Raw genomic sequence first — 16,420 nt, forward strand, 5'->3', positions numbered from 1 at the left:
TGAATACTTTTCTGTGTGTTCCTCAGTGCTGTACAAGGAGATGTGATCAGAGCTACTTCCTGAAGGGGGCTGTGTCCTAATGGGAGGGTTACAGAGCTTGAAACACACATACAGCAGGTGCTTGTGATTCGGGGGTCAATATGAAAGATGCACCCTGTACCTGGTGGGGACTAATCTCCTCTTGCTGGAGGGCTTTCCTTGGACTTCACGGAGGAGCAGAGGACATGGGGTTTTTATAAGTGAGTGTTGGATTAAATGTGTAGCTCTCAACTGCCAGGAACAAGGGCAGCTTCTTTCATCTGCATGGCCCCCTGGCCGCTTGGAGTGCTCCCCTACTTCCTAGCTGCAAAGAAAAGAGGGAGCACCCCATCTCCACGCTGCTGGAAGTGTGACGTGTCCTTCCCCTCCACCCCACTCTCCATCTGTGTACTAGACAGGAAAGGGCAGTTTGACTCTCCTCCTCCCTTTTCCCCACCCCCTAGACTCTCATACTGCTGCTGCTGTCCATCAGCAGTGACGCAATCTGGTTAGTCTGTTTGAGTTCTTTTACAGGACCCATTACAGCTGTATCTGAGTGGCTCTCAACATTATAAAGCATACACATTAAAAAAAAACCCTCTTCCCTATAGTCAGCAAGGACTGTACTTAATTTTTGTTCAGTAGTTGGTTCTTTTTGCGGGGTGGCTGTGGGACAGGTAGATCAAAGGGAGTTTTTCATCCCAGCCTCCTCCAGCAGTGAGTTCCAGGTTTGTGGGTCAGCTGCTGAAAGATCTGTCTCCTGAACATAACTCTGACTTGTGAAGTTCTTAGTTCTGTTTCAGTGGCATGCCTAGGTCATGTTAGCACATCGTGAGGTGGTCCCTGAAATAATTTGGGGAAGAGTCTCCTGGGGAGCCCTTAAAACAGGACCCAAAACCATGAATTTGACGAGGCATTCAATAGGGAGCCAGTTAAAGAGATCAGAGTGCTGGAGCGATGTTTCTGAGCATATGGAACAGCTGTCAGTTTAGGAACCCGGTGACCATATTATTTAGGTACTGAGAACTAAGGAATCTAGCCTAGAGGTCTTATATGGCTGGATCACCATGGTAGAGTCCAAGCCCAGGAATGGGGGCAGTTTTCTTGACAGCTCTGAATGGAAAAGTGGGGCCATTTACTAGGACTATGAGACACCAGGTGGACAGTCTAATTAAAAGAATTATGGGCATACCTTTGGGTTAAATATTTAATCCTAAAATGCAGATCTTTCATGTTGCATTTCTTTTCAAATGGAGTTTGTTTAAAATTAAAGGTTTGAAACTATGGATCGTGGAAGATTGAAATGGTCAGTATAGTCAGTACTGTTCCCTACAATACATACTCAAGAGCTTTGGTACTATCCTAATTAGAATGATGAATCTACTTCTCTTGAAGTATCCTATCCTCTATAATAGACCTCACTGTTTAAACTTTCTGATTAGTCTACTTTTTCCTTTTCCTAATTTGATCCCATAAATTCCCCAGCCACTCTGGCCACCCTAAACCATTATTTTTATATATAATGCGTTATCTTCAAACTAGCAATTAGTTACAAGTTAAATGAGTTTGGGGAATCTCAGTCTAGTCTCTAATGGATATATTGTCCACACTACAAGTAACTTTGTAATCTGGCCTATGTGAGCATGACTCATTCTGATCAAAGGAGGCTCAAGGCAGGAAGAGCAGAACTGTTGGAGATCAGAATTTATTTCTACCAGCAAAGCTGTTATCTTCAGTAGGACCTGCCCGCACTACAGAGTTCTCTCAAGTGCTACCATAAAAGGTTTCTGTTGAGGTCAGACCATTAAAATGTACAAGCAATCCAGTCTGAGTTCCTAGAAGAGAGGCTAGATTTCCCCCTATCCATGCTTTTCTTAAAAGCTCAATTGGAAAAGTAAATGTGGAGTTCTGTCAAAGTATTGCTAAGCTTTGGTGTCCTTGAATATTGACAATTTAACGGGGTATTACTATCCTATCAGAGCATATCCATTAGACAACTTCTGGAACCAGCTGTTATAATTAGGTCACACTTAAACACCATTGAAGATAATCAAAGATGTCACTGAAACTGAAGCTTTTGACTGATACACAATTTAAGTGTTGTGAACTGACCAGGGAGCTATTGATTAGATGTTTCTTTTCATCCTGTTTACTGGTCAATTTTATTTAGAAGAAGAGCAGCCATTTAACTGCATGTCTTATTAAAACGAAGTCGTTGCTAGTACATCTTTGTACACAGTTAGAGCTTGAGTACAAGAAAACAATTGAAAAGTGGGTGGTCCCTTTCATTACTGTTTCTTACTGCTGCAGTGCCATGTGCTCTGAGCCAGATTTTACCAATTTTTTTTCCATCTGTATAATAACTGTTCAGAAGGACCCATAGTAAATCATAATATTCTGGTGGCCAGACAAAGTTGAAAATACAGCATTCTTAAATTATGTCTCCACCCTTTCAGCTTTCAGGTTGTATGGTGAATAATTCAGCCTAATAAAGAGGACAGAATTATTGGTTGATGCTTATAGAAATATTGCAATTCATTATCAATTTGCTTTCCCCCCCTCTAATTACAAAGATCACACATCCTGGCATATTGGTGAATGTATTTGGTGGTAATGCTAAATGTTGTCTGAAGGAGGCTTTTCAAAAGTTGTAGTAGGAGTCATATGATTTCTTTCGTTGTAAAAATTCCAGAAAATGTATACATTCAGAGGTTTAAAACATTAACCAGTGTATTGGTCTGAGTCATTGTAATTTTTTCCTCTTGATTACCTGAAATTTAGCTTTCCATTGTGTATATTAATAAGATACAAATGGAGAAACTTTGCTCTTTCACCGGTTTCAAGTCACAGTTACTCCACTGAAGTCAGTGGAATTACTTTACAATTACCAGCATAGAGTAAAAAAGTGGCCCAAAAGTATTTGGCAGCAAGTCCAATTTGGGGTTTTTTGTTAGTTCTCTGAAACTTTTAAAAATTTGTTTTTAACACATATTTAACAATAAGTGATGTATGGAACTGGTTTTTGCATATTGTTTGACTTTTTTGTTTTGTTTTGTTTTATTATACAGATCTACGGCCCCAAGAATCATGGCGAGGTCCCACACCTCTGTTTCAACAGCCACCACAGAGATATGAAAGGTAGGGCCACCTAAATTTTGTAAAAAGTTTTTAAATGCTTAGCTCCCTCATAGTCCACAATATGTTGTTAGTCTTAAAACTAGGCTTTTTTTTTTCTATTTAAATATATTAACTTTTAAAAACAAACTGTTACAAGATATTAAATCCATGATGTATTTTTATTGTGGGTTGCAAAATTCAGTATTTCTCTTTTTAAAAGATTGAGTTTCTGGCTAAGAAAGAAAGCAAAAAAGAAAAAAACACGTTCTATTAAAAACCAAAAACTTCAAAATTAACTTTACTGTTGATGCTTTGGTTACCATTCTTGGATCTTTGGCCTTTATCTTATTGAAGCTTTTGAGATACCATGAAATTCAACACAGAGAGCTTAAAACTGCATTAGATTTTTGTACAGGCTAAACAAATTTCTTTTTAGGAGGGTTGTGGAGCTTAATGAGGCATAACTAATGGTGTTCCACTTTTATCATTTCTGTGCTGGAACCACAGCATTAGTACAGACTAGCCATTGATTCTTGCTACAAACCTCTTGAAGTCCTAATCAGCTTCTTTGGTACAACTTTTTCAGGCCTGACAAGCCTATTGTAGGGCAGTGTCACTGTAGGTCAGTAGTTATTAGTTGCCACTGAAAACAGTTCCTTTAACTACTTAAGACTGAACTGAATTAAATGCAGAAGGGACTCCGAGGAGGATTATAGAATCTGCAGTCCAATAAGTACCATGGAATAGAAAGAATGTGACATGGTTTGATAATAAGGGATGTTTTACATGTGTTCCTTCATTGATAGGTTGTATTCCCTTAAGTCGGATGGACTTTACAAACTCCAGGATATCTGGTGCTATGAATACTTATATTAAGATATATAGTGCAATTTTTTAATACATATTTAAAATGGACACTAACTTTGACATACACTATGTTTACTTACAGCTGTTAACGCTGAAAAGAATCAGACTGGGGAAAAGTTGTTGGGCTTTTAACAAATATGCACACCTTCCATGGCAAGCATTTTTATCTCTCTCAAAATCAGTCCAATTCCCCTTTAATTTGCCATGTTTAATGTGGAATCTTGCCTTATAAACTTTATTTTCAGGGTTATCTTCAGCAATGTAACAAACTGAAATACCTGATCTTAACTAAAAGTAGGTTCACAAATAACTTTTCTTTTGTTTTTTTAAGGAAACAGTACTGTGCTGTAATGTTTTTTTACAATGGTAGGAATTTCATTTTATTCTAGAATGTCATTGGGCTGCTAATTTCACTGATTCAGTATAATTGAACTAAAATTTCTGTTTTGGCTTCTGGATTTCCAGCTTCACACTTCCACCTCTTCAACCAATGCTGGCGCGTGTGTGTGTGTGTATTATAGTTTTAATAGTGGAGAGGTCTTGGCATGGGGACACAGAACTTAATATCCTTTTAACATGGGAAAGATGCCTGTACTTAGGGTCCAGACATCTGGCTGTACAGCCTCACTAGTATAGTATATGGTCACATCACTGGCTCCTTAACCTTACCCAGTGTGCTTTCAGTATTGTAGGGGGTGGGATGTGTGAACATTGTGCGATGTGCTAGTTATGTCACAATGTGGAGATCTCCGTTCATTTCTTAAACTTCCATTTTCAATCTTCCTCCAATTACTTGATGGAACTGAAGTCGTTCATGCCATGGCTTAGCCAAGAAGGGAATCTCTTTGGCAAGTTTGCAGAAAATCCGTCCAGCTTTTAAATGAAAGTAAAGTGGCTTTTCATAAATCAAGATTTTTTTTTTCTGGTACTTTTTTGTGTTCATACCTCTTTGATTTATAAAACCACTAGCTTGCCAGACTTAGCTCCCCAGTGTGGACAAATACACCCACCATGTTCTTGAAGATACTTGATTAGAAAGAAAAAAGGTTAAAATGTTTACATGCATTGAGCATTGACATTAAATGACTTGCCTTACTGATTTAAGCATGCATCTAAAAGGTGATGGGCCTGAATGTTTGCATGTGTGAACAGACTCTCTGCCCATGCTTCTAAAGGACTTGAGATTGGAGGAGAGTTGGTTGTAATAGACCTGATAATTTTTTAGACCTGGGACTCTTTTATTCATTCTAATGCCCTATAGATTCGTGGTTTTCAGCTTGCGGATAGTTACCCAGCAGGAGGGAAGTTGCCATCAAGTTTTTGTGACATTGTGACACTGCTGTCCATGTGCTGTTTTGCCACTGTCTGCTCCTGCTGATTGTTCTCCTCTTGCTCTGCCTGGGTCGGGGCAAATTGGGAAGTGGATAGGCATTGAAATCGTAACATACAGGGGGAGCAACACAACCAGGAAGAAACTCTTCACCTAAAGGAGGCAGGACTGGGAGAAGGGAACCTCCTCCACTTACAACAGCCAGCAGGGAATGTGAATATAGTCCCATCCCTGCCAATGAATCTTTTGAGGAGCCAGTGAAGCAGGTTCAAAGATATCTGGAAGGCTGGGTTGAAAGTGGTCAGATTTTTGGCTTGCGAAAGGGAAACTTGATGCTTATAAAATGCTTCTCTCAGAATCAAAATAAGCATGTTATCTGTACAGGAGTATGTACGTTTTTAGAGCCAGTGGTGTAACAGTCTCAAAAGTATATGTAGAGGGAATAAATTATTAAAACCGCAGGAAGTTACTGATGAACAGAACAGCTGCTGCATACTTGCAAACAGTCTTACTGATCTGAGAAGTTCTGATACAGTCAATCTAAAATCTAAAGCATTTTAGGCCTAATTAATACTGAATAAGCATGTGAGAACATAGGTGCTGGAACTAGAGATGCTGGGGGTGCAACTGCACCAACTGGCTTGAAGTGGTTTCCTTTTATATACAGAGTTGACAGTTTTGGTTCAGTGGTTCTCAGCACCCCCACTATAAAAATTGTTCCAGCACCACTGTGTGAGAATGCTTTGTGTTCGAGGCTTGTTTTTTTTTTCTTCAATGGCAGTAGCTGGACTTAATTACTATATTTTAGAAGCTTTATATATTTAATGTTATTTGTGGGCTTCATTGATCATACCACCAGAAAGCTTGAGAGGTCTGGGTTTGAGCCTCGCTTCCTAGCATTTCAGGGAAGAGAACACGATCGTTTCACTGAGTGTTGATGGCATAACTTGAAAATCTAAACTAAGCTAGGATTGTTTTAGATCGTTGGAAGTCTGAATCATATTAACATTTTTTATTATAGAACACCTTCCTAAAGCAACCATAACTGTCACTTACCATGTGTATTAGGGTTTCATTACACAATCATACGATATTGGGTAATGTATCATGTTTTGTCCTAATTCAAATACAGCACAAAGGGCACTCCCCTTCTGTCTGTAACTCTGTATTACTGCGTGTATATTAAGAGGTCAAGCTATATGTTAAGACAGAGCCTAGATCCAGTGGTAACATGTGCACAATAGCACAGAATTTATTTCTGTGGGAACTGTAACTTTTAATTTCCTGATTTGTCAAATTAAAATGTCAACTGTAATCTTGCATTAATACTGTTTTGGCATAGAATAAGGTGCATAACCTAATGAGCGAAGGACAGAATGGAAGTCTGGATGCTGGTTTTGTTACTGTTAATACTATGTAGTACTTGCACAGCATTTTGAAAATGTTAGATGCTATATGAATATTCAGTAACTTAAAAGGTTTAGCTAAAATCTTCTGATGATACTAAATAGCTCTGTTTCACTTTTACAGTGGCTTGAAAACAATAGAAATATCTAACAAGCTTTTAAATCTATGAAACACTCACAGTACATTGTCCATCCATCTTAGTAAGCACTCCTAATATGCAGTTTACAAAATTACGCTGCTAAAGTTAATGTACGTTTTTGCCTAATACAAAAATATATTGTGTAACTTTTGCCCTGTATGCAATAACTGTGAATTGCTAAAACCCTTTATGAATAGTTATTGCTGTACATGCATATTGTCTTATTAAAAATCAACATATTGGCTGTTTAATTACTGCTTGGGGTGGTTTGGGGGGAGTTAAATACTCCAAATTCATGTTCCGCGCTTACTGCCTGAATAATTTAACTTGTTTAAGATCACCTTGAGTTACAAAGGCACAAATGCTTTTTAACCACAGTCCCTTGGTATTTGCATAGAGTTTAAACATATTGATTTAAATGGAATCTGTTTTTAAAATTTTACGAAGCGAGACCTTACAGAAGCCTAGCCTACATAGACTTTTGTGGCAAAGTGACTTTATAATGGAAATGTTGGCAAGCTTACTGAAATCAAATGATTGTTAGTTAATGAAAGACCAGAGTTCATCCTACTTAAAGTTCATAGTGTTTTGATGGAATTTTCTCCTGTCACCACTATGATTTATCTGACAAACTATCAAGACGTATTTTGAATCCACTGTTTTACCTTAAGATGAGGATATTATTTCCTTGAAATATAAAATAAAAACATTGTTAAACATGTATTTAAACAAAAGGAATATCTCCGCACTAGTCTTAGGTGATCTTGGGTGCTTAATTCACCCTGCCATTGACTTTAAATAATTACAATATTGGTCTGACTAGTAAATGTTTCAGATAACATTTTATGAATGCATAGTCTCCTGTTTGAGACGGAAAATAGGTAAAAGGGGTGTATAATTCAACAGTAATTAAGGTTTTGCTTCTGTGCAATGTTTAGTTCTGTTTCTGTAAATATTATTTTGCATATTGCTTGTAAGTGCCAACTATGCATCCAGCATCTAGCATGAGTCGTACTTCATACTAGGAATCTTGTTCTTTTATCTCTGTGGACAGTAAGAGTTCTTATTGCCTAGGTTTTGGACATCATAACTGTCCTTAAAATCTGGCCAGATAAAGTAAACATAATGCAGTTTTTACAGTGTAAAACTAAAATGAATGGGAATAGGAATTTAAACATGAAAGCCCCTCTTTAAATGTGTACTTTTCCCCCACTTGTTATATTTACCTTTTTGTGTTTTTGGGTTTTCAGAAACAGCTTGCCATGATCAATGCGCTGGCTTAATATAGACTTTATCTCCATTCCTATCAGTGAAGTTCATATTAAACTGCATTAAAACGTTCCCCACCCCCACCAATCCTTCTCTCATAAGCCCTACACTGATCTTTCAGCTGTTGTACAGGCAGCTATGTGTAATATGCTTTTATAATCTTCAAGAAGGAGAATGTGATCACCTTATTAAAACCCTGAGTGCTTGCTTGAATAGAGTGGGGTCAAATTCAGCCTCGATGTCACTTCATTGACTTTGGTAGAATTCTGGCAGGGATGACTTTAGTATCTTTAACCAAATGGATCCAGCCAGAGGTTTTCAAAGACAAGGAAAGTAATACTGACATTAGTGTAATTACAATCAATTTTAAAATTAAAAGTTTGTCCAACATTTTGATATTTTATGCTAATTACTTTCCTCATTTGCTCAGAGATCATAATAGAATATCAGTGTATACCTGTTGAACAGTAACCAAAACAGATTTATATTTACAGGATTTGTATATGAATTGCAGTGAATAATATCTAATTTTCTAATGAAGTCTCTTTGCCCTCAACACAATGTGGTATGTGTTCTCTGCAGAAAATGTGGATTTTGGATTCTCTAGCATTGGAGAGATCCTGTCCTAAGCAGTACATGGCTATATCATTTTTGTGAATATTTGTAATAAAACAAGGATTTGATGTGCCTGTTTTATATTTGTAATTTTAGACTAGGTACTTGGAGGCAATTAAATATTTCTTGCTGCTAGTAATCTAGGATGAGAAACTAGGTTAAAATAAATGTTGAATTTGTGTTCCCATATAAACTGTACACCAAATGTCAGTCAGTCCGTGCCAATTAGTGCTTATGTTGCTAGGTCACCATGGTCAATTGAAAACTGCATCAATAGAACTTGAAAAGGTTTCTTCCCGATCAGACCTTCTGACATATTGAGCAGAATAATGGATGGGAAAAAACAGCCAAGGCCCCTACCCTAGATTCAAAATACTCAGCAGTAAGAATTCATTTGCAACCTGCAATTAACTAGAAAGAATGGACTCCCAGAAAGAGTCTGGACATTTAGAAAATAAAGCTTCATTCTCCTGTGTTGCACATGTTTACACTTTGGATAGTGTGTTACATTTAGCTAACTCAGTGATGTTTTGTTTCAAATCTATATTGGCAGTCACTGCAAACAGACTGGCAAACCTGCCTCTAAAATACAGGATGAGCAAAATCCTTTTAGGGAGTTAAAAAAAAAATCCCTGACTCTGCAAAATCGAATTTGCATTCTTTCAAAAGCATCTGTTTCTCCACCTTAGTATGTTTGAGAGTGAAGCAGTGAGTAAACATGGTCTGATAGTTAAAATTGTGCAGGGCTTCTTCCTTACACAGTGTGAGCCAAATCATTTAGAGGCACTTGTAGTTCCCATAGATTGTAATATGACTATGCAATTAACACGATAGATCTGGGCTTAAGCAAATCGAATCATTTATTATACATGTCTACAAAAGGTTGGGCTTTGTAATATGAAGTTATATATAAATTAATAACATGCTCTAATACACGTTCTTTACACAGAAATTCTGGGGCTGCCCCTCTTATATCTTGGAACCGCATGCTGCAATCCCAGGGTGCAGCATTCCAGCAAAATCAGTATCGAGGACTAGGTGGACCAATGAATTACCCCCACAGACCTGAGGATCGAATGGATAGGGGAAGACAGGTAATAAAGCACTGTGTGATTGTACATTGTTTTCTTCTGGGTTACTTGTGCAGTATCTGTGTTATGGGAAAAGGGAAAATACTCACCGCAAATATTTCTGCAAGTAAAATCTTCTGTTTCATTTTAAAGCTTAAGATGGTTCTGTTTTAGGGGTTTGTCTTTAACACCTTCTCATAGGTGAATTGAAGGACATATAAAACCTCCACATTTAAAGCATCTATCGTTAATTTTTTTTTTCTTTTTGCTGAAAGATACTGATTTGACTTAGACTAGAAACTATTGGGCTATTAGACTCTAATAGCCAAAGATGTACAGGTGTACATGTGTGTGTAGCTAGCTACTCTTGGAAGAATTTGATTTTCATTGGTAACTATCGGTAACTGTTGATTTCACTCTAGACACACAAACAGATGAATAAAATATTTCTATCAATGGTGATCAAAACTTACAGCTAGGCAAAGATAAAAAATGCTGCTGGACAACTTTTGGGAGTTTGATTCAAAGGATATTTACTTTGTATATTTTTGACATGTAGTGACAACAATTAATATTAACAGTTATAAAACTTTAATATAAAATCTGTCATTAAGTTGTCTGAGCTCCCCATAATTTACTTCAACTGTGAACATTTAAATTGATAAAAATAGGGAGGCTTAAATATCAGTTTTATGTTGAAATTATAAAAAACCAAATTGAATTCCACCGAGTCTCTCTCCCCTACACACACACACACACACACACACACACACACACACACACACACACACACACACACACACGAGTTACTTATGTAGATTTAAGTAAGCAAACATTAGAGAGTTCAGATTCAAACCTTAAGTCTTGCCATCATTTTAAAAGTACAGTATAAATGTATTAAACATCCAAAAACAACAGCATATCGTTCTCCGCACACATTCTCCTCCAGTTTCCCAATAAGTAGGTAACACATCAGGATGCACAGTTGTACTAGAAACCTTGGGTACAGAAACTGTGAGGCATAGCACAGTAGTAAAACACACGATTGATGTCCTGATTACACTTTAAGCAGCTATTTGAGTATGAGGCAGATGCTGTCTTTTGGAAACCAGAGCTTGTAGTGCTCAACTGGCAGGCAGGCTACCAAGTAGCAGCTGGAGTAGTAAGAATTATCTCCCTCTTACCTGCTGGGTACCCATGTTGTTTTCCAACATGATGTGTGAGCCATTAATAAGAATGTAAGTATACCTTTGCCTTATTTTTGTGGGGTCTGGCCCAGAAATACTACTAGCAGCTAGCTCCCAAGGAGGGGAACAGTTCTTCTCTTTTTAGTGTCTTCTGCTGCCCACCATGCACTAAAAATGCTGTGCATGGTGCCCTTCCCCCTCCCACACCCCACCCCCACGTGGCTGAAAGCTTGAAGATACTTGCCTCCTTATTTTTGTTAATTTTTAAAGCAGTTCTTCATACCCCCCCCCCCCCGCTCCCAACTGTAGAAGGATATAGTTATTATCAGAAGGATAAGTTCTGGCCTTTGACACACATGCTGGATAACTACCCAAGCCTCTTAGTGATTAATCAGTTGCATTAAATCTGCCTTACTTCAGTTTTACTGTGTTGTAACTTCATTGAATTCAGTGTTATGCCAGTGTAAAACAAGTAATACAACGATGAGTCAATATCCGTATCTGCTTTGCTGGGGTAATTGCTTGGATACAAACTTATATTTCAGTGTCTAATGAGAAAATTATGCACATAATTCTGAAAATTCCATTTGGTTAGCCTACAAGCCTATTCAATATGCAATATTGTTGTAGTCATGTCAATCCCAGGATATTAGAGAGACAAGGTGGGTGAGGTAATATCTTTTATTGGATCAACTTCTGTGTGCTAACCACATAGGCTAAACACCTGTTTGATTCTGTTTTTAGCCGTGACACTCTAAGTACCTTCCCCAGCCCTGAAGAAGAGCTCTGTAGCTCAAAAGTTTCTCTCTCTCCCCAACAGAAGTTGGTCCAATAAAAGATACTATCTCACCCACCTTATCTCTCTAATAAGCCTATTCAGAGCATTATACAGTTGTCATTCAGTGCTTGCTAGTGTGGATTTCCTGCTATGGCTTTTTCTCCACATCGTGTTTCCCTCCTCTCTTACAGTGGATCGTTTTTACGTGAATGCTCTATAAATGAGTTGATGGTTTGTAATGTGGCTGTTTAAAGCAACTTATGAAAACCAATATATATATATATATACACACACACACACCAGCATAATATACATTTGTGGGAGTCTGCATGTTTACATAGCTCATTTAAATAGCCCTATTTCAAGAAGATGTAATTTTTTTAATGGACTTTTCAAATGTGGCATCAACCTAAGTGTGTGGCAACAATGAAGCTGCTTTGGCCATCTCTGCTCTAGGGAAATTCTTGATTAATTTCCCACCGTTACCAAGGCTGAATCAGTGATAGGAGCCCGGGGAAGGCAGCCTGTCAGCTGCCAACACCATTTCCATCCTCACGTCTCTTAGTTTTGCAGGATTATGTGATGCTGAAACATCTGCAGCCAGCAGATGAACTGCCCTAGTGCTCCTAACTCTACACTCATTCAGCTGAACCTGTATTAGCATCAGTGGGATCTTTCTCTGAACTAGAGACCTTTCTGAAAAAGCTTTAAAGATCAGTTTGGTAATGTCTTTAGTTCAAGCTGCTTCTCTGGTTTGGAGTAGGGTAGGGAAGAAGTAGGCTTATCAGGTATAGGCCTGTTAGCAAAGTTTAAAACACTCAGGTGTGGCTTTGAAACCCTAGTGTAGACAAGCCATTTTTAACACTATTTGGCCTGTGTAGAGGAGATCAGATTCCATGGGTTCTAGCCTGGGGCACTGACTGGGTTGTCACATCTTTTAACATAGTGTGATTCTGTCTACACTGGTTGGCTAAACCATGCTAGAACCTTCTTAATCTACACCACACTTCTTAAATATAGTGGCTGAATTTTGCTAAAAGATGTGTATTGTCAGGGTGAGTTCTGGAAAGCTTTAATGGAATTACTTAAAATGGATTTTCACCCAGAAGCTTGAAAACAAAGAATAAATGCGTAATTGCACCAGTCCACAATATGAGCTGTTGTGATGATAAATAAAAAAGGAACGAAGTATTCTCAGGGCTTGGGAAGTAGGGGGAGAGCATTGAAATCAGACTGGAAAATTGGATACTCATCCTCCATCTGCAGTCCCAAACTCTGCTCCACAGCCCTAGAATCACCAGATATTTCTGCTAAACAGATCAGTGAGCACTGGAATAGTTCATTGTTGACATTAAAATTGTGGTCACTATACATAAGGGTTAACAGTCCACTGAGAAGAGTAGAGATAGTGCTTCTCAGAAAAAATGTTTGTATTATAGACTCAGGAAAGGAGCCCTGCATCAGTTCACAAAGAAAACCTTCCATATGTGATCTTAAGAGCTCAAAACAGGATATTTTATGAAAACTAGGTTTGCAGGATTGATGGAGCTAGCGGAGAAGTCTGGCATGATGCACTCTGACAGACCAAATTATTATAAGCCTATAAATTATTTAAATCTTTCCTTGTCCCCTCACAATTCTAGCAGATTGTTCCCCTGTTGCACTAGATAGAAGCCACATTAGATAGAAGACTTACTGAATTTCTGATATTCAAGTCTGGTGTCATAAATGCAGGACTTATCTTCTGCTTGATCCTGCAGTGAAGTTCAATCCAGGCAGTGATGGCGTTCTTGGTCATGTTCTAATATGTGATAGTAGTAGGGGAGATGCAACTTCTGGCCAGGAAGGCTTACTTCTTTAGAAGTATCCTTATGTCAGCTGCCCTTCTGTGTAACCCCTTTTTAAGACAGTTGCTTTGTCTAAATTTAGTAATTAAGCCTTCTTTGATTTTTTTTTTTTTTTTTTTTAAATGAGGTTTTAGTTCACATTATGGTCTTGGGGCGAGTAAATACTGATGTTACATTATAAGCCACATTAGAGTATTAGGAGCGCAAAACAGCGTCTGAAACTGGTGTTATCTATAAACGTCAAAGCTTTAAAGCCCTGAAAAAGGCTTAAAATGAAAGTGGACACACTTTTTATAGTAGCATAAGTAATTATCAACTCCCTTCACCCCTAAATCCTTTGCAACGGCATGGCCCGCAGGGGTTAATACATACGCTGCTGCGGAGTGCTCACAGAATTGATATAACTGTCTTTGGTGCAGATCACTGTTGTAGCAGACTTTGGTAAATATACCTTACAAATACACCAGAAATGTAAAGAATAAAATGCATTGTATTGCAGACATACTTAATATTTAGCCTATAATATAGGAATTGAACATTAGGAATAATTCTTTCCTGTGCAACTCTGTATCAGTGTCTAATTGTATGATCATATACAATGTTTTTTGCAGGAAAAAAAATATACACACACTCTCACTCTCACTCACACACTCACTCTTTGGTGCACCATTTTATTCTACTAAGAGACTTCTAAAGGAATGCAGTCAACATTTTTGTTTAAATTGATTTTATTTTTTAAAAAAAGCTTCCTGTTAGAGCACGTTTTTAAACCACTTACTCATCAATCTCTTTTAAATGAAGGGATGGATGGTGTGGAGCTCTGTTTAGAAAGGGCTTGGGGGCTGCCCAAGAGTAACACCACCAGGCTTGCATGAGCCGCTCCTTTTGCATTTGTTTCCCTGCTGCCCTTTGGAGTCAGTTTAGCTGCAGCTCTTACTCCTAATCACCCTCTGGAAAAGTCTGGGGAAAGAACTGTCACCATCCCTCCCAGAGAGGTGACAGACGGTATATACCGAGTGTGTCACATCACCAGAGTAAACTGAAAATAGAGGGTTGTAACTTTCCCTTGACCTCTTATGGTAAAGTTTGGGATTATTAGTCACCAAATTTTCAGTTTGGAGGGAGATTCAAGTTGACTGTCTCTCTGAATCCCCTCAAATAGACTTATCACCGTGAATCTAATGTATTGGATGTGGCAACTAAATTAAATACAAATGTATATATCTAAACTGGTAACCACTTTCCTTGAAGTCTTCTGTACTTTCAGTACTCAGTCTGTTGACATGCTTTGATATCATGTCACCTAGTATTTTAAATGCTACTTAAAATGGAGCTGATGCCTACAAGAAGCCAGCACAACAGAAATGCATCCAACAAGAAAAGTCTCATGTATCTATAAAAACATATGTTTTTTGCTTTGGCAGAAGATCAGCTGCCTACAACTAAAATATACAGACTTGGACTTGTATTTCAATTTCATTGAAATACAGACAAAACATTGTATAAATTAACCATAATGGGAAGGTTAAGATGACTCCTAGGTGTCAAAGCGCACCCTTACTGTGCATGCTGAAGGTATTCTACTTTCCACTATTAGTCCCTGTAAAATGTGCGTGCGCTCGTGTGTCTGTATATACAGAGTTGCAGAGCCACGTTTTCTTCATGGATTTACAAAGTTTGCTTTTCAAATCCTGCTCTTGTTTTCATTTTGCACCTTTTAAATTCCAGTATCACTGGAAGCAAAAGGTTAGCAGTTACTTCTGCAGCTCAGATCACCCTCAGTGCTGCCTTTTGTCTTTCTCATTTAGGATTATTAAATCTTTTCCAACACACATGGAAGTGTGAGGTTGGTGTTGTACAGAATTCACTCCTTGTGTAGGAGCTGAAGTGTGTGTATCCAGGAGAGCATTTGTAAACAATATTAAGAGCTGTTTAGCTCTTTCTTTGGTCTCTTTCTGTGTAACTGCTGTATTGTTTCAGTTTTGCATGGAGTCTGAAGCTAGGCTAACTTGTTTGCTATGACAGTAATCCTGAAAATAAACCCTTGCTTTGTTTGCAGGGATATGGCCCTGGGAGGCCCTACCCTTTGCCACCTCCCGCTGGAAGATACAACTGGAATTAGATCTTGAAGTCCTCCACCATCAAAACCTGTTTTTGCAATAGCTGTGGAAAAATGAGGCATCTTTAAGAAACATACTAGTAGTTTTTAAACTGCAATATGTGTTTTAACTGTGTATATTTCATACTGAGAAGATTTGATTGGGGGGGAAGGGTTTTTATGTTGCTTTGAAACAGTGTACTGGAGAAGACATGTAAAGCACTTCCTAAGGTGCATGAGAGAAACATTTCATGAAGTAGGAGAACTGTTCTGCCTGTATTACTAGCATATGCCTGTCAATTGCAAATCAAAACATCCTTTAATTCACAACATAAGAGCCCCAAAATAGATACTGATGTTTAAAGAATGCCTAGAAATAAGGTCTTATTAGCTGTGAAGGTAGGCACAGCAGGCAGTCTAAGAAACACAACATGTAAAGACACGCTTTTGTCCGTATTCTTTTTAACACCACTTCACTGATGTATTTGTCTCTCGAATTTGATTTCTGGACTTCTAAGTAAAAATGTTTCAACTTTTACAACTTTTGTCTGGTGTGTTGTTGTTCTTCTATGCCTTTTACCTCATAGAATATGAAATTAACAGATATTTTACAGAAAATCACGTTTTCAAACAAAGGTTAACAAACCGTTAGCTGGCTAGTAAATGGGTGCATTTTTT

General features: G+C 38.0%; 1 protein-coding gene across 1 annotated transcript in view; it reads left to right on the forward strand.

Annotated features, from left to right (window-relative positions):
• The window catches only part of XRN2 (5'-3' exoribonuclease 2), an 87,183-nt gene extending 70,900 nt beyond the window's left edge, over window positions 1–16,283 (forward strand). Inside the window, exons 28-30 of the mRNA XM_032790838.2 lie at window positions 3,087–3,156; window positions 9,712–9,856; window positions 15,704–16,283. Coding sequence (XP_032646729.1) covers window positions 3,087–3,156; window positions 9,712–9,856; window positions 15,704–15,766 — 278 coding nt within the window. The 3' untranslated portion in view covers window positions 15,767–16,283. The remainder of the gene's footprint in view (window positions 1–3,086; window positions 3,157–9,711; window positions 9,857–15,703) is intronic.
• Window positions 16,284–16,420: the final 137 nt, after the last annotated feature.

The sequence above is a fragment of the Chelonoidis abingdonii genome, chromosome 3, assembly GCF_003597395.2.
Source record: "Chelonoidis abingdonii isolate Lonesome George chromosome 3, CheloAbing_2.0, whole genome shotgun sequence".
NCBI lineage: Eukaryota > Metazoa > Chordata > Testudines > Testudinidae > Chelonoidis > Chelonoidis abingdonii.